General features: G+C 34.7%; 2 protein-coding genes across 3 annotated transcripts in view; one reads left to right on the top strand and one right to left on the bottom strand.

The window, feature by feature from the left end:
* Nucleotides 1-3,642: 3,642 nt before the first annotated feature.
* On the bottom strand, nucleotides 3,643-18,839 carry LOC131738141 (beta-1,4-galactosyltransferase 1-like). Of its 2 annotated transcripts, XM_059031896.1 has the most exons (7): nucleotides 18,427-18,546; nucleotides 17,723-17,867; nucleotides 17,060-17,292; nucleotides 10,035-10,222; nucleotides 7,050-7,172; nucleotides 5,910-6,014; nucleotides 3,643-3,853 (listed from the first exon to the last, which is right to left on the bottom strand). In XM_059031896.1, the coding sequence occupies exons 2-7, from the start codon at nucleotides 17,829-17,831 to the stop codon at nucleotides 3,718-3,720; spliced, it is 894 nt and encodes a 297-aa protein (XP_058887879.1). In that variant the 5' UTR covers nucleotides 17,832-17,867; nucleotides 18,427-18,546; the 3' UTR covers nucleotides 3,643-3,717. The 2 variants fall into 2 exon arrangements, with proteins under 2 accessions (XP_058887879.1, XP_058887874.1); XM_059031891.1 differs by having other exon boundaries at nucleotides 3,644-3,853; nucleotides 17,723-18,839.
* The window catches only part of LOC117420622 (beta-1,4-galactosyltransferase 1-like), a 42,782-nt gene continuing 42,679 nt past the window's right edge, over nucleotides 18,798-18,900 (top strand). Inside the window, exon 1 of the mRNA XM_059031913.1 lies at nucleotides 18,798-18,895. The gene's annotated coding sequence lies outside the window, so the exon portion shown is untranslated. The remainder of the gene's footprint in view (nucleotides 18,896-18,900) is intronic.

Here is an 18,900-nt window from a genome sequence, read left to right as displayed (position 1 = left end):
AATGTGGCATTTCGAAATCTAACATGAAATACTGTGTAGTACTTACTATTATGGCTTCCGGCAGACTTTTGCAATATCATTTAGTAGTCTCTTTGATTATGATGTTAAATAAAAGACCTCAATTATGTTCATATAGTTTTTGTTGTTTTGTTTTTAATTATGTCTCAATCCTAAACTTCTAGGTGATGCTAATCTTTTGGCCATGGCTGTACAGGTTATCACCAGTCAGGCACCTCAAGATTTTGAAAACTCTCAAGAAGTGCACATTCATATCCTTACAAAGATTTACCCCAAAGTGTCATTAGCACCCTTTTCTTTCTGAAAGGAGAATAAACATCTATTGAAGTTTTAAAACTTGAAATAAACAACTTAGGAATTGAATTAATTGCCTCGTAATTATTCTTTATCTGTTTATTTCTAGTTTTGTAATATCCAAAATATATATTTTTTCTCTTTTCAGAAAGAAAATTGCCAATGACTCTTAAAAGGCTGTGTGAATTCCCCCCAAAATTCCAATAATGTATGCACAATGGTAGTGATGTACTCACAGATGGTAGTTCACATAGTTCAATCCTCTTCTCCAATATCTTTCAGTTATCCCTCTGGGTAAGGAGCTATACCTTCTCCCAGCATCAGCTGTTACAGGTAGTTCAGCTGTCTGCACTTACACACAGTGGTAACCCAAGTCCCAGAGATGCAAGATTACACTTTCAAACTCTGCTTATTCACATTCACAGGGTTTGTGATTTCACCCACTGTGGATGAGGCTGTGTTCTCATTCATGCCTCAACTTCCAAGTCTGCCCTATTGTGAATTATGTACTATAGCAATGTTCTGTTGTGTAAAACGTTCTCTCCAGCTCTAGCCTTCTACATTAGCTGTTACTACCAACTTGCTTTCTTACTACACTTTACTAGCAGTGTAGTAAGAAAGCAGTGTGGAGTAGTGGTTAGGGCTCTGGGCTCTGGACCGGAGGGTTGTGGGTTCAATCCCAGGTGGGGGACACTGCTGCTGTACCCTTGAGCAAGGTACTTTACCTAGATTGCTCTAGTAAAAACCCAGCTGTATAAATGGGTAATTGTATGTAAAAAATAATGTGATATATTGTAACAATTGTAAGTTGCCCTGGATAAGGGTGTCTGCTAAGAAATAAATAACACTATATTTGTACTTCCTAAACCACCCACAAATATTGCCTACAAATAAGATTTTTCAATTGATATTTTGTTTTAGGTATGTCAACTGGCAGAATCATCTTTTGTTTCTCCTAGCCATGTGTGAACTGTAACTGTGCCCATTTTTTTTAAAAAACTTTACAGTAATATATAGAATTATGAATATTGAACTTACTGTAACTGTATGAACAGTTTTGGTACCATTGTATGTGTGTGTGTGAACAGGATGGCTTGTGGTGACATCAGACCAGGAAGGATAATGACAACAGTTTGGTGAGTGAAATGCAATAAACAAACAGTTTTCACAAAACGGCACGTTGATAGATAGATAGATAGATAGATAGATAGATAGATAGATAGATAGATAGATATATACACACACACAAACATACATACTTACATACATACATACATACATACATACATACATACATACATACATACGGGCAAAACACTTCTGCAGATACTGTGCTTTTGACTTTTAAAACGCTGTGAATGTAGAAGCCTTTTGGTGACTTTCACGCAATTTGATTGGCTCTTGTAATTCTGATATTTGCATAAATTCCCACTACCCACTCGAATCCTACTTTGTTTTATGTACACATACCACAAACAATGTTATCTAGACAATAAAACAATTAAACAATGTTATTATTAGATTGTGCTGTCAGGAATGCATTGTTTATGACTGCATGCTGTGTGCTTTTAAAACAAGCAGAATTTATATTGTTGATATGTATAGAAGGCATTCCAAAATTTGTGCAGTGCATATTTTAAAACACAAAAAGCTTTGTATTGACTGAAAACATTTTTATTTCAACCAATTCAGATAAAAATAAGTTTGCATAACAGCACACCACAAACATTCATATTGTCACTGCATACTGTACAAACAATGGAAGTCAAAACAATGATGGTTTGAAGGGACATGCAATTTCTCTGCCCTTTAATAAATTGAAAAGTCTACTGGTGATCAATACAACCACTATTTTCTAATAAAGTCTATGTCACTGCATAGGTTAAATATTCTATTTAACATCTTGCAGAGACTTGCATTGGAATTCTTAGATTGTAGTTACAAAAAAAACAGAACATACAAGTCTGGCAATTAAATAACTGAGCTAGACCAACATCTAAAGGCTGTCTAAATGTTCAAATGTAGACATTCAAATAACTTGATATTACAAAATTGATACAGATACAGCATCAACAGTAGACATATTTATATTCAATACAATAATAAGTATATATAAGGGCAATCAATGTACATTTCAATGAAAGGAAAAAACTAAACCTTATCATTAACTTTTTTACAGCAGTTAAAAGAAATTACTCAGACAAAAACTACAATAACAAAAGAAAATTACATCAATGGAGTTGCCTACTGTAATCAAGAGTTGTTTAATACAATATGAAAAATATGAAGACATTGAGTAAAGGAAAATTGTCAGAGGAATTTGCTATTTTTATAACTTTTTATTCCTTCCTCAAATTTTGCTTTTGCATACAGTATGGCTGCATTGCAGGACTACATAATTTAGAATCAACAGTCAGAGTTCTACTGTATATACTAAAGCTACAATCACATATGGATACAGGCTCAGTGATATTTTCATAAAACAAATTGTTTGATGTCATTATTTAAATCTTCCAACGTCTCTACATAAAAGTGTGTGCAAACATATAAAGACCCGTCTTTACGATCACCTGCACTCACCAGACAGCAAACTCCCATTGGTGAACCATTTACTCAGGGGTCACTGTACACATTTGCAGAGATGGGGCAAAAGTAAAACCCCATAAGATCACATCACACAATTTAATTTTTTTTTGTTTCATGTGTCAGACAGAACTGAGTTGGCCTTCTATCTGAAATACATGTATAGACCAAAACCATTCATGCTACCATGATCGTCATCAATGTTTTACACAGATTATCCATATTTGCCAACGAGCGAATACTCAGCATCATAAATCTATGTAATTACTGCCCCATGGTCAGTGACTTCTGCACTACCCTATATTTACATACACAAAACACACACACACTCCTTGAACAAATATTCAGTATCCTAATTCATGCATTCAACATTTGCCAATCGATTTATATGCAAATAAAATATCCCTTTTGTCACTACTGACTCATCAGTTATGTAAACCAAAAATTTGCTTCACTGATTCAGTAGTATTTCTGAGCAATATATACAGTACAGAAATTCTGTATGCATGGATTCCACAATCTCAAGGGCCAAACAATTTTATTTACATGCAGTATAATAAGGCACATTTTGGTTGCTGAAAAATGTGTGTGTGTATATATATATATATATATATATATATATATATATATATATATATATATATATATATATATATATATACACACACACATACATTTTATATATATATATATATATATATATATATATATATATATATATATATATATATATATACATATATATATATATATATATATATATATATATATACACACACACAGAGTACATATGTATAAACAAAGCTTTGCATATACTGGAGGTTACCTTCTTGGAGTGCCAATATCCACAATTATTTCTGTAAATAATGTATTCTTTTTAATTTCAACCACCTTGTAAGACAGTGAATTTATGCCATCTGAATTCATTGTCTCCCTTGTGCGTGCAATTCTGTCAAACCTGTAAGGAAATGTATAAGTATCAGACCACATACTATCAATTACTAAAAAATAAATAATAAATAATAATAATAATAATAATAATAATAATAATAAATTAAAATAGGCCAGGAAGTTCATCCATATATTCTGTACGGAAAAAAAGTATTTTCCAGGAGAAAGGAGATAATTGACATGAAAGGTGCTGTATTGCATTGTATATAAAAGCAGAAGTGATCTGGCAGAGGCAGTACTTGTAAGTGCACGTTTTAGCCATTTTTTATAATAAACACTGAATGACTGGCCAGTTAAAAGCCACAATGCAGGAAAGCCAAATCTTTACTTTAACCCTTTTTATCCTATATACCCCCACAGTTTATGTTGGTTTCCTGTCTTGGTAGACCTCTGTTGTAACCTAGATACAAAACCAACCTCGTCTTTTGTTAGTGTAGTACAACAAATGGGGAATTGAAAATCACACAAAAATAAAGCAAGGTTCAGACATACAAGTCATAGCTCGGATAACACCGATGGACTTGCTATCCAGGAAACCACCAAAGGATTAGATTTTAAATATTCCTTTCCTTTTCTTTTGTTTCCTGCTGCTTTGATAAACAGTATTGCTCAGCCTCAATGGAATGAATCTGACAGTTATGTACTTTCTATGTATCATTTCAACTGACACAGACCTGTGCTTTCAAAATAGCGGTCTATATTATTTCAACAACAACAAGAAATGTAAAGCATCCCTAGGGGCATAATCTCTGGGGGAATTACTGCTATAAAATGCAATGAAATGATTCAGAAGGGCTCGATTCATTGTGACAATGGAAAATGGGTAGTCTACCAACTCATTGAGAGTTATGAAACTGAACCATATGTGCCATGTTGTCGTGTGCAGAGGGTGAACGGTTTTGCTTCAAACAATTTGTAGTATAGTTCATATATTGCAGTATATCTAAGTATATTAGACACCTTACTCTAAAGTCCATAACAAAAAAGAGTGAGATCATTTCATGCTTAAAGCTTTTTTTTTTTGTCAAGGTGACACAGAGAGAGAGAGAAAGAGAGAGAGAGAGAATTATTTAGTGCTTTATTTATTGTATTTTGTGTTGTATTAATAAAAAATAAATCTGATATGTCATGTGACTATTGTGATTGTTACATTTTTCCATTCTGGTGGTGACTGAAATTAAATTTGAATGCTTATAATGGGTTTGTTGCAAATCAGTATAATCGATGGCAGCGTTGTGCTTTGGCAACATTGAACTTCTCATAGCAGCGTTGCATGGTAGGGAGGGATGGATCTGTCAAATCAAAGAGCCTCTCACTTACAACCCTGTATAAAGCAGACGTAAGTAATTCAATTGACTTATTTATTTATTCATAATAATAATAAAAAAAATAACAAATCAGTTTTTGTAAGGTTAAAGGCTATTACATTGACTGCAGTTATACTATAGGCTAAACACTGTTAAATAGTTCATACTCTATTGTTTCTATATTGTTTGTAGAACTATACTTCATTTCATGTTTAAAGAACCCAGACTACCAACTATATATGTGCAGTTCGTGAACCATTCGTTCTTTTTCATTCAAATAAACCTTCGGAACCAAGTGATTCGGTCTACAGTGATTGGTTTCGTTTCATTGAATCAGTGAATCAAATGAATGAATCTTTTGAATCAACTCACCAAAATGAACTGAATCGAGTCAGTAAAAAGAATCGAACTGCCCACCACTATCTAACGTGAATGTAGAGGCCTAAAGTGTGTATCGTAGCCACGTGCTAATCTACCGTACTAGCACCAAAAGAAGCGCACTCTCACACACTCAAGGTTTTAATACAAACTGGCAACAGGAGACTTCAAACTGGTTTCCAATTTGATGCATCGATTCACCAATATGTAATCGAAGCTCGGAAAATCTAATGACAGATAATCAATAATCGATGCATCGATTAATTGTTGCACCCCTACTTTCCACTGTGTATCTGTAACACATATCTGGTCTAAACAGCTGTGCCAACAGGTAAAGCTAGTTGTAAAAAAAAAAAAAAAAAAAAAAAAAATACATACCTCTGTGGATTAGGCTCATTTCTGTCGTCTCTGTTATGACGGATCATTCGACATTTTCCAATAGTACCATCTGGGCGAGATATTCCCATACCTTTAAAAACAATTCTGTGAAACAGGGAAAAAAAAAACACACATTTACAGTATTAGCACTGCAAGTCATTTATTATACCGTCACTCTTACTTAGCTGCAAGTTCCTTCACGACTAATTTGTTGGATAATTGTTGAAGGGGACTGGCAAGGGGAACATGAAGTAAAATGTATATGTGTAAAACCACGTAATCAGTGCAATAGGTATGTCCAGATATTAAAATTGGGCAGTTCGTTTTTACTACAAAACACCGATAACTGAACGTAACTGAGAAGTCATAGAATACAGCTGTGTACCAAATATGAAAGACAATAACTTAAAGCCTGTGGTTTACTCGATTTTTCTGACCAGGTTAAAACAATGTACCAGTGAAAAGGTTATTATTCAAGAACATTCCTAGAAAATGAATAGAATACAGCCAAATGTGCCAAATGTGAAGACAACATCCCAAAGCATACTGTCTCTTGATTTAAGAGCCAGTATGCTTCATTTTAAGCGAGAGGGAAAATGTCATAATCACCAACACATTCAGTAAAAGGCATCATCTTTTTAAAACTGACCCATGCTTTGAGGGTCAATTTTTCTTGTATGATACCTACTACATTCATTCACAGACTACAATTGTGTAAATCATCCAAAAACCAGACACCGCAATATGGCAGCCATATCAGCTCGCAGGTCAAAGGGCACAATACAAACACCCTGGCCGACCTAAACCACCCTCACCCCCCTTGGCCAATTGTGCACCGACCCCTGGGATCTCCCATCCACAGTCGGCAGTGGAATAACCTGGACTCAAACTGGCGACATCCAGGCAATAAGGCGCATCCTGCACTCCACGAGGAGCGCCTTTACCGGATGCACCACTCGGGAACCCCAAAGTGTTTATTTTAACTTGTATCTTTTTTTAATACCCAAGCACTACACACTATGCATGGAGCTACAGATCCATGTTGTCTGCAGAAGTAACGAAAGCCTTTGAAAATGCTTTCATGTGTGGTCAGATTCAACGAAAATGTGCCTTTATCATTCAAAACCTGCATACGTATACCTGTTGTAAATATCATCATCTTCACCTCCCCACCCCCAGTAGTTGTTGGGGAAGCCATTGATCTTTTCAAACTGCTCCTTGCTTAAAGAAGATACACCTCCAAAGAACTGTGTATAAGGTAGCCTAAAAAAAGATAATACAAAATTTACTTTTTCATTTTCACAATCTGCGGCAACCACCCCTTTTGACAAAACAAGTCTCCATGTATACACTCTGTGCTTGCAGTTCATCTCATATTAACAGCTGTAAGGTTATAAGCAGGGGTAGTCAATAGGACCGCCAAGTCATATGCCAATCTGTGTTTTTACTTGAATTCACATTGGAAATACTGTGAATTTGTGCGAGGGTGCTATAAGTGTTGCTGTGATAATAAGTAGCAGATACAGGGAACGGCATGAATGAAACAAAATGTACTAGTATTAGAAGCTAAAATTAAGTGAAACTGAGTGCATTGGCTGCTGTCGCCTGTTTTGCAAGTGTCAATCTTTCCCATCTCTATGGCTACTAATCGTCATTAGTATTTTTTATTTTTTTAAATACACAATTTAGATACAATTTTCATACCTTATGATTGCACTTCACAAAGACAAAGAAAATAATCAACGAGTACCAGTACTACAAAGCCAGTTTTTGTTAAGTAGATTTTCAAAGCCGATAAATATTACCGGTAAAATCTAATATAATGTTTTCTAAAAAATGTACAAGTCAACGTGTATTCGTGTTATTCTGTTGCGTACCCCTAACTCGGGGAAAGCACACAGTATTTAAGGGATATGTGTGTTGGTATTTGGTCTCCAAGATGAACATTATTCATATGACTATTATTAGCGTTCTGTTTTGACTGATGCATATCTTTGCACTTCTGTATTGCTCTTACTGAGTTCACCTGTAACTCAAGCCTACCACTTCTCCCACTTAAGTTACTGTGAGTATTAGCCAATTACAAAAGTACTGAATGTACAATGTATATTATTTAAGGTTTTTATATTTTTATTTGAATTCACTTGAATGAGAACACACAGTCATTTTTCAATAAATTTTTTTTTCTTGTGCTTCACTTTTGTTTGCTACAATATGCTTTGTTTTTGCAATGGTGAAACACAATGTTTGGGTCTGTTAACACAGACACATAAGAATACAGTAGTTATACAATTATATAGTTTTGGCAGGGAAATAATTTATGTAGAAACATCTCAGCAAAAAAGGCAGACTAGTGAAATAGTTTTGATTACCAAAAAGCAAAAAAATCCTATAAACCAACAAGAACTAAAACTAACAACATGTGTAATAATTTGTGTAGTTATGTGTTTGCTTGTGGGTATGGAGATAGGGGTCAGTTAAAATGTGCTCCAGACCTTCACCTTGCTGTAACGAAGAATTTTGGACCTTCACATAAAATAACTGACTACCCCTGGTACATTACACAGAGAAAGTCATAGTCCAATCATAACAACTGATCTAGGAAAAGTTGAATACAAACTCATTCATCATCTGTTTCTCACTTTCCTAACTGAACACAAACTTAAACTTCACTATGCTTACACCCACTGATACTCCATTGCTGCACCTGAATGCTTAAATTAATATTTATTTAATTTGTATTTATTGATGATTAATCCACTCTGAAGCACCACACTCACAGGTGCATCCCAACTGCCGCAGAGAGACATATTACACAAGACAACAGATGTCAGGACTGCCCAGTCCCTGACCACCTTCTGGCGCCTCCTCAAGACTCACCTCTTCAGACAGTACCTGTAGAACTCCTCTTTTTTTTCCCCCTGGACACTTATCACTCTTCCTTAAATGCGCTTTAGTTGCTCTTATCTGCCCCCTATTTTACTGCATTTAATCCTGTACTTGAGTACTGTAATCTGTCAAGTGTTATTTAATCTGTAGTAATTTGTATTTAATTGTATCCTGATGTAACTATCACTGACACTGTTATCTGCTCCGTTATTGAATGGTATTTTGTTATACTTGTACTTGCTAGAACCAAAGTCATTGTATTTTTATCTTGCTCTTAATTGTATTATTACTTGTACTGCGATTCTTGAAATGTATTTTTGTTTACGACTGCAAGTCGCCCTAGATAAGGGCGTCTACTAAGAAATAAATAATTAAGACAAAGAAAGAGCAAACACTTTTGGGAACCAAAGGGACAACCTAGCACAAATAAAATGATATGGCAAGATCAGTTTAAAAATTATCAAAAGTATATACGTTATTGTATTTCTTGCTCTTATTGTATTACTTGTAACACTTGAAATGTATTTGCTTATGATTGTAAGTCGCCCTGGATAAGGGCGTCTGCTAAGAAATAAATAATAATAAATAATAATAATACGCCAATGGAAAACATCTGATTTTAAATGGTTGGGTCTTTCCAGTTGAAGTGGGACAAATTCTGGGGAGGTGTGCATGCAAAAGAGTTGCTGTGTAACTCAGTCCCCACTGAAGATTAAATGCCCTTTTCAATGACCTAGACAAAAACAAGTAATTAAGTGATGTCATTGACTGCAATGGGCTGTGTAACACTCCTCGATCTACTTGAGCTGGATTGACCCAATTACATTCAATTACTTGACTAAAGTTAATTGACAATTCAAAGCTTTAAAATTAGAATGTCAGGCAAGTACAGGTTTGGCTCTGATGTAATCTTGTAATGGAATGGAAAACGTCATTTCAAGCCCTGATACCATATTAGACGTTTCCTCTCAACTGTTACTACATTTTGCAGTTAGAACAGTGAGTTACAATTTTATTTAAACCTTCAGAACACCAACATTTTAAAGAAGTTTTGGAAAGGTTTTCTTAAATTTGTATTTACACTGAAGGTTGATGGTTAAACTAGAAGTTATGTTTTTCGCTTTAAATGATTTGAAAATGAATTAATGGTTAAAAAGAACAACCAATACAAAATGTACTATTTTCCCTGGATTTGGTATTTATGGTATGCAAATAATTCAACAGTTTTTTTCTTACCTGAAGCCAAATTTATCCATAGATACAGCGATGTGTCTTGGCTGACCAAAACACTTGTAGATGTTGCGATCGTCCATTGGGATCAAGTCCACATCACTGAACACAAAGCAATCATAATCATAATCTTTCAAAGCCTCAGCATAGCCCACATTCAGTAGCTTAGCCCGATTGAAAGTTTCATCTCCTTTCTGTTTAAAACGTGTTAAAAAAAAAACAAAAAAACAGGGTTTGATCAATCTTAATAGTTCAGTTATACTGAGAAAAGTGTTGTAAAGACACTGTACTACAAAGCAGGAATATTTTCTTCATGTTACTGACATTTTATATATATATAAGTTGAACAGTAGGTGTCTGAAGTAAAGACAGGCAGAAAGACAGGGTTTAATACTAAACAGAGCACAGATTTCATAAATTCAAGCACCAACAAAAAGTGTAAAGTAACACAGGATCTCAGATTTTAATGCACTGTTAACTTCCCACAGCACAGCTTCATTTTAATTGTGAGCTCTGGCACTACTGTACTGAAACAAATGCCTAACATTAAATTAGCCAGACTACACTAGGCAATGTGTTGGCAATAACTGACATTATTCAAACTACCACTGAATTGCCTATTTTAAAATACCTAATGGTGTGATATTGCTGTAATTCGTTAGTTCTGGGACAAATATAAGAACCAGTATTACTCCCATGTGTTTTCAAAGGCAGAAATTCATGTCCGTGTCGGCCAGAAATTACATGTTTTGCCTTGCAATGATTTACCACCTTGCCAGAAGTTGTGCAACAATTTCTAAAATGTCAAGTGAAAAAGAAGTTCTGGCTGATGTGTGGGATTAATATATACATTAAAAAAGCAACACAGTTGGTCTTGATGCCCTATATAAAAAGTTTTTGGCAGCAAGTAAACACAGCTTAGCATACACACCCAACCCAAGCTGCCAAATACTGATTTATACTGTCTAAAGTCAGTGCTTCAGATTTGGGAGGCGAGTCAGAATCAGGGCATACAGATGCAGGTATGTTACTCCAAAATACCTCATGCTTTCCAACAGCGACCAACTTTCAATGGAGATATTAAATATAGTGATAAACATTTTGTATGGTTTTCATGTTGTGATCCTACTTTCTGTTATGTGGAATGTAATAAACGAGAACCAAAACGAGGAGGGTTTTTTTTTTCTTCATTGTAAAAGGCCCCTTTTTCCACATTTATTTGCAGTAGGTTAAATTTGTCTGTCTCCACTAACAGACATAAGTAAACCTCAGTAAAGCTATTACAAAATTTTAAAAAAAGTCTTCTGCCACTTTGTTAATTGCAAAGAAACAACAACGACAGATATTAAAAATAAATAAATAAATAAATGATGTCTACATTATGTACTGTTTTTGCCTGAAACACTAATATATATATATATATATATATATATATATATATATATATATATATATATATATATTATATTATATTATATTATATTATATATATATATATATATATACACATACACATATATATATATTTTTTTTATTAAAACTACTGCATGACATGCTTTGTAGTTAACTCAGTGGGATAAAGCAAGGCCTCACAACCCATTCTTATGGAGATTTTTATTTTTTATTTTTTTTAATGCAGTGTAAATAAATTGGCTTTGGATTATTTCTATAGCTGGAAAGTAATGTATCATCACTCCAAGGTTACAGCATTATCTGATAAGACTTTTTTTATTACTAAGGTTAATATCGGTAGTAGGGCTGTAAGGGTTTAAACGTTTAAACGGTAAACGTGGATTAAAAATATTTTCGTTTAAAATTTGTATTATATGTTTAAACACAACTTAACAGTAAAATATATTATCAAATTATTGAAACTATTGGTCAGTACATGCAGTGGCGTAACTGGTTTCGAAAGTGGGGGAATGGGTGGCGGGGGGACGGTTTCTGTAGCTGGGTTATAAATGAGGTGGGGTATTCTGTAAGGGATCAACAACGAGAAGGGCTGAATCAGTGAAAATAATTAATTCACCGTTCGAGTGTGTTAAATAAATGCAATCATGGAAAATAAATAGAAACCTTTTTAAGGACTTAATTAGACAACGTTGCAGACTATTTTAAACGTCTGTATTACAACACAAAAAGTACTCCTCACACAGACTACTATTACAGCAGTCACTTTGAACAATACGATCCCAATGTTCACACAGAGAAGATTTATGGTAGTGAAACCATGGGCATAGCAGTAATATAGAATTGATCAAGTTCAGAACTAAAAGTTATGAAACACGCCTATCTGTTTGCTTTGGAGCTCCCCACAACACACACACAAAAAAAATACAACCCGTTTTTAAAGTTAACAATATTATTTTTCAATACAATTAGATAAAACAATACTTAATCCAATGAAGACGAACGCAAACCAAATGGAAAAAGTAGAAGCCTGTAGGTTTACGGTTTTGTGTTGTTCACCTTGCCTGCAGTGTGCATAAGTTCATTTAAATTAACCTAATTACATTTTTTTTTAAACGGTGAAAACGGAAATCAGAACAAAATAATACGAATTGCATAGGGCCGTAGTCAGTACTGTACATTATTTCAGTAAAGTGAATAGCCTGTGTGATTAAGGCACCTCACGGCTCCATTCACGCCACAGTAAAACACTGTAACACAGTGCAAAAGAAAAACATATAGCTACTATTTATTTATTTATAAAAAGAATGGCGAATAAGATGTCTGTTACAAAGTGTGTACAACTTTTTATTTGTCCATATTTTATTGTGTGTGTTCAAGAGGACATCTGCAAATACAGAACAGCTATTAATTATTCAAGCGAGCTGAACCGAGAAGCCGTGAAAGAGAGGAACCCTGGGAAATGAAGTCTTTATTTTTTTACGTGAATGCGCAAGCGCCGTTGTGAAGGGGAGCGACGCTGGGAACTACTATTGCATCAGACAACGGGTTTCATTTTGAATGAAAAAAAAAAATAAAGGTTTTTGGTTCTGGACATGTTTTGTTTCCTGCCAACAATATACAAGTGAATGAAACTAAAAATGTAGTCTTGTCACTGTGTTTTAAGTTTAATTTAAATAGAGTTGTTTTTTAATGTTTTTTCGATGTTGGATACACACACTTTTTATGGAGCTTCTGGAGAAATGGTACGTTGTAAAATCGACAATGAATGTTTTTTTTTTTATGCTATTAAAATGGATTACATTTGATTTTAGTGCTAATTTACAGTCCTCCTTTATGCTTTTATGTTTACCATTGTTCGTCTTTATGTGGACTTATATGGTACAAGCTTTGAATAACAAAACAAGGTTAAAATATGACTTAAAATATTGGAAGTAAAATATAAAAATATGAAATGAGTGAAACATTAAATTTATGGCCGTTTAAACGGTTAAACGACCGGATTAACAATGGGTTTAAAAGTGTAGTCAATTAAACGTAGATTTACAGCCCTAATCGGTAGCTAGGGCTTCATAAGAAAGCAAGATTGATAAATCATTTTACCTAGAAATTACTTTTGCTGCTGCATGTGAAGACTGAGATATAACAATAATTTTAAAGCTTTCATTTGCAAGAATAGTTTAACAAATACTGGTTATAACAACAGACAATCGAGATTGGGGTGGGATAATGCTGTATGCCCTTTTTTTTTGCAACAAGTTTTTAAATTGACGCTTCACTGTGCTTCACATACTAAATAGTTTACCCAAGAATTAAACTATATGGTATACTGCTGCATTTTTTTTTTCTTCAAACAACAATCTCAATTTGACAAATCCAAATAATTACCAATGCATTGAAATGGAAAGTGAAAGTGTATGTCTCTCTATTAATTCTGTCATTTAGAATGAACTGGACAAATGAAGTAAATGGGTAAGTGAGGAAAGTGTTTGATTAGGAAATGACAAGCTTGTCTATGTGGATAACTAGGTGGTTTATAAACTGGGATGTCAACTAAGCCTGTTTCAAGACCTCCACCCCACCAGCTTTTAAGAGGATTGTACAAGTTAAAACTTGTAGTGTGGACAGGGCTTACATGGGGCAGATGGACAAATCTCACCCCTTTTCACAAGTTTGCATAAATTAACATGAATTTCCATTAACAAATGGTATCTATTTTCTTATTTTGTATTTACCGATTTTTACATTTCAGATTTTTAACCAAGAACAAACCTCACTGATATAAAGTCACCTCTTTGCAAGGGTGTTTAACCAACTGTTTGACGTTACAGCTGAGAAATGAATTTCACTAAACTACATTCTGGTTGAAACAAAGCTTCTCCAATACGTGTCACCACAAACAAAAACAAAAAACTAAAGAGAGAAATATTCCCACATTACCAGCGAGGCTGACCAGTTCATCATTCAGAGAAGAGAAGAATGTGAAGATTCACATAGCAACCATCTCTGCTTCTGTGCGAGTTCTTTGCTACAGACAATACTAATAGGTAAAGGATAACTAAGGAAGGAGGGTTGAAAGAGAAAGAAAAAGAAACAAGAAACAGAATGAGAGGCCATTGAGAAATAGAAAGTTAAAGAAGCTGTGGTGTTTGCTCAAACAGAGCAGTGCATAACTAGTTCAGAATTTGTGAGCAAAACGCTTGCTGCTACAAGACATGCAAAGCTAACTAAAGACATTCTTTACTACAAAAAAAAACAGTGGAAACAAGTCAGTTAGTTACCAAAAGCTAAGAGAAGAACTTCTATAACACATTCAAATTTGACATTTAACAACAAAATAAAATATGACACTATATATTGACAGACTTACATAGATCATGTGGATACATCTGGAAATGGATTTTAAGTTATGACATTCATTCCACATGAAATTAATCAAAAGTGGTTGCACTACCCTTATAAAAGTTTACCACCGTAAATGTGCACAGTAATTTTGTAGTTTGCTATGTTATTTTTTTTTTTTTAAATATGCTTTACCATACCACACTGGCCTTTACAATTTTTACGTGTGTTTTACCATAGATTTACTACACTTTGCTATGCTTTTACTAAGTGGAACTTTTTATCGGTACCACCAAAGACTTCATTCAAATTTCCCAAAGGCAAAATATTCAATTTACATCCATTGTCTCTTGTATGACCCCAAACAGGTTTGCAAAGAGAAGCAAAACAGATGAAATATACTACTCACATACCTTTGGCTAACATTTGTCATCAAGATTTGTATTATTTATACAGTAAAGCATAACCCATCAGTAAGCATTTACTGACATAATGCATTATGAATGTGGCCCAGTGTTCCTGCTTTCTCAGAAAATAGACAAAGATCAGTTTGTTTAAGGTTAGAAAATTATGCAAGGTTTTAGTGTGTTCCAAAGATCATAAAATTGATTCAGTTTTGATGGTATGAATTACGAATACTCTTGGAATTTTATGTAAATATGTCTACTGTTGCACTTGTCATGTTTTAGGTGTTATGGTGAGAGACCGACTCCATTATGGACAAGTATTCTCTTAAAGAATATTGCATCCATAGGTAAAGAATTCCCTTACACATTTCATCAAATGACACAATTGGACAAGTGGTTATGTAGCCATGTTTAAATACATACTGTTTGAAATAGGCATCTCCCCAGGAATATCCAGGTAGTTTCACATTATGAAATGTCAAACCCTGTCCATTCACTGCTGAATAAACTGCTGAATAAAAAACCCTGACTATATTGCAAAGATGGGTTTTAATTTCAGAGAGATGCCTATATTTAAAGCTTCCAAAAATATTGAGAATGTTTTATTGGAGCAAATTAGTCTTGCAGTCCTTAATCTGCAGGGGTTCACAGTAATGTATATAGAAAAATGAATATATTGAATGCAGAAATCATTCAGGACTAAAGGCCGCTACACACCAGATGTAATACAACAAACGAAAATGTGCAGCGATGCGACAAAATGAATAGAACCTATACTTCTGAGAAATATCTTTCACACCACAGGCGAAGCAAAATAAATAGGGTGAAGCAGTATCCAAAATGACAGAAGAAAAATAATACTTGAGTTTTATGACAAAGATCATTGCAATTATAAAGATACAGATTTGAAAGATAATATATAGGAGTCAATTTCGAAGGAAATGGATAAGCCTGATATGTATGATTTATTGCCATATATGTTGAAATACCATCAGAGAAGACAGGTTATCGGTCACAGTCACATTTTACTACTACTAAAAATAATACTACTACTAATAATAATATGAACGTACGCTTGTCAATTCACCCTAGAGATTGGTTGTGCCTCCATGACACATCAACAGTCACTTGCAAAGTTTGCATTCAACGGGTTTTTTTTGGACTTCTGGGCATTTAACAAAAAAAATCCCAAACAGCAGATAGGTTTCGAGACATTTCCTTTAATACAGCCTACGCTATACAACGCTATGCTGTCGAGAAGGTGAACGAAGGTTTGCCTCTGGATAATAAGAACTGGAGGGGGGAGGGGCGGCCGGTGCTCAGTTTTCTAAATGAAGATTATTAGTGTTAGTGTATATTTTGTATGTTTCAAACTCATTCTACCATAGCACTTCTCTTACAGTCTTGTACAGTAGGTATTCAGTAGATATTTTACTGAAGCACTACAGTAAAATATAATATGCATTATACAAATCAAAAGATCGAATGTTGCACACGAGTGGCATTTAATGAGCGATTTATAGTATTCACACATTGTCAAACGGTTTATGTTAAAGAAAAAAAGAAATACAGTGCATGAATACCACCTGGCGAACCTTAGAAGGCTTAAAACTACCTTTGAATTCATGCCTAGACCTACAGTTTTGTCAATAGCAATTTTAAATAGTTTTATATCTGGCCGTTTTCAAATCTGTCACTTCAGGTGTGTATGGTCATGTCGCTGCAAAAGTATCTTGTCACCCGATGAAAAAAATTGCGTCGCCTCTGGTGTGTAGCGGCCTTAACACCGACAGAAAAAAAATTTGTCGACATAACTAAGAAACAAAAATGTCATGGGACATTATGAATAGATTCTCTAATTACATTTTTTACCTGATGTATCACATAAATGCCATAATCAAGCTGCTGCCGCTGCAGAATGGGATGAAGATAGTACAGCCAGTACTTGAGATGTTCCTCGCGGTTTCGGAATGGAATAATGACAGCCACTTTCTGAAGAGCTTTACAGTCTTCTGGGGTAAACCGCCCTCCTTGTAATGCTGGATTCTGTTTCTTGACTTCATCCAAGTCAACTGGCTGGGAAAACTCAATCCTAAGTGGGCCCACTTTTGGGAGAGAAAATAAAGTAACAAACGCTAAACTACATAAATGTATTCTAGTATCTACAGCTATAACATACACAGAAATCATCATCATCATGGCATCTGCACATTGCCTAGCAAAAGATGCTGAAAGGACGTTCTTTGGTTAACCTGATCTCCTTGAAAATGAATAGGTATTCATTTGTAGATTGTTTCCAAATTGGATCAGTTTGTTGTGAGGCTGACGAGACTGTTTTTTTTTTACATGCAAATTCCTGCAAAGAAGGCTTGAGTTTTACTCAGCTACATTCAGTGGTATTCGGTGTTCGGTAAATAAATTAGTTTGCCCCACATTATCCAGTAAATATGTGCAAAAAAAATAGCCAACAGACTCTAGGGGCTATAACATAAAACATACCAAACACGCACATGACATTAAGGAGTAAGTCCTTACCTAGAAGTGGCGATGTTTCGGGACATTGTTCCAGTTTCTTCGGCTTGGTTTCTTCTGCTTCCGTTTTAAATATTGCAGCAGTTTCTGTTACTGGTGCAATTTGCGACATGGTGGTGGGATATACAGTGCTGACGTTTATATTTTTCTGTTGTGAATTTTGGGCAGAAACACTGTTTTTAATTATTTCAAAAGTATTAAAGTAATACAGCATAGTAACTGAGAGATGAAGCGCGCAAAAAACCACAACCACTGTGCAAGTCTTTTGGAGAAAGCGGCCAGGTATGTTCCGAGTGGCAGGTGATGAATTTGTCATTTTTTTTATTGGGTTCTGATCAAAAAGTGTGCGTCTCAATATTCGCAGTATATTAATTATTATGTTTATTTTGTATACGCTGCTAACGGTAACCCTATTGTTCACTTCACAAGGCAAGTAAATGGTTTCAAATGCCAATTTTTAACGTAGATTAAATTAAAATAAAAAATAACAACACTTCTTTAGAAAATATTTACAATAATATTATCTAACGTTTAGGCCCTTCTGTAATTGTCAAGTAGTGATCACCTATTACGGTGGTTATATTTTAGTTAAATTTGTACAGTTGTTTAATCTCCCTTTTCTTGACTGTTTTAACGTCGCCCGTTAGTTAACAATCTAGCACTATACCTATTTTCCACTTTTTATATAAAAAGAAACAAAAACAAACCGTTTCGTTAATTTCTAGTAGTCGAAGTTCTCGCTTGCAGAAAGTCACGGAAATCACTTTTCCTGAAGAAACTCTGAAGGCAGTAGAAGCGTCTTCCCCGGTTTGGAAAAGCAGGCCAATTTATACTGCGGAGCTTGCTTTTGCTGAATCTATTTTTCTGAAAACCTGCCCTCTAGTTCACGGAAATTGAAACAGATCAAAGCAGCATAGCTTTGTTTCCTAAACACCTCCTACTTTGCACAGGAAGAAACTGCAGTCATCTGAGCCTCGAGCGCACTGCCCGCAAGAGGCAGACATTTGCAACCAATAGCATCTCACAGGCAGATAGCAACACAAGAGCACAACTTTTACTGATGTCACACATCTAAGCCCACCCTGCCACTCCGACAGATATGCCGTTTCCGCTGTATTGGAGTTTGAAAGCCCGCTGGATAGTTTGAAGTTGGATAGAAACGGCAAGTAACGGCAAGTAAC

This window comes from Acipenser ruthenus, chromosome 1 (genome assembly GCF_902713425.1).
Source record: "Acipenser ruthenus chromosome 1, fAciRut3.2 maternal haplotype, whole genome shotgun sequence".
In the NCBI taxonomy this organism is placed as follows: Eukaryota; Metazoa; Chordata; class Actinopteri; order Acipenseriformes; family Acipenseridae; genus Acipenser; species Acipenser ruthenus.
This window is presented reverse-complemented; position numbering and strand designations above follow the sequence as displayed.

Coding starts and splice junctions, on each gene's coding strand:
- LOC131738141 (XM_059031891.1), bottom strand. CDS start 18,035: ATGACAAATTCATCACCTGCCACTCGGAACATACCTGGCCGCTTTCTC. Junction 17,293..17,722: donor CGAAACATCGCCACTTCTAG/GTAAGGACTTAC, acceptor CTCTCCCAAAAG/TGGGCCCACTTAGGATTGAG. Junction 6,015..7,049: donor GATGATGATATTTACAACAG/GTATACGTATGC, acceptor CCTGTTTCACAG/AATTGTTTTTAAAGGTATGG.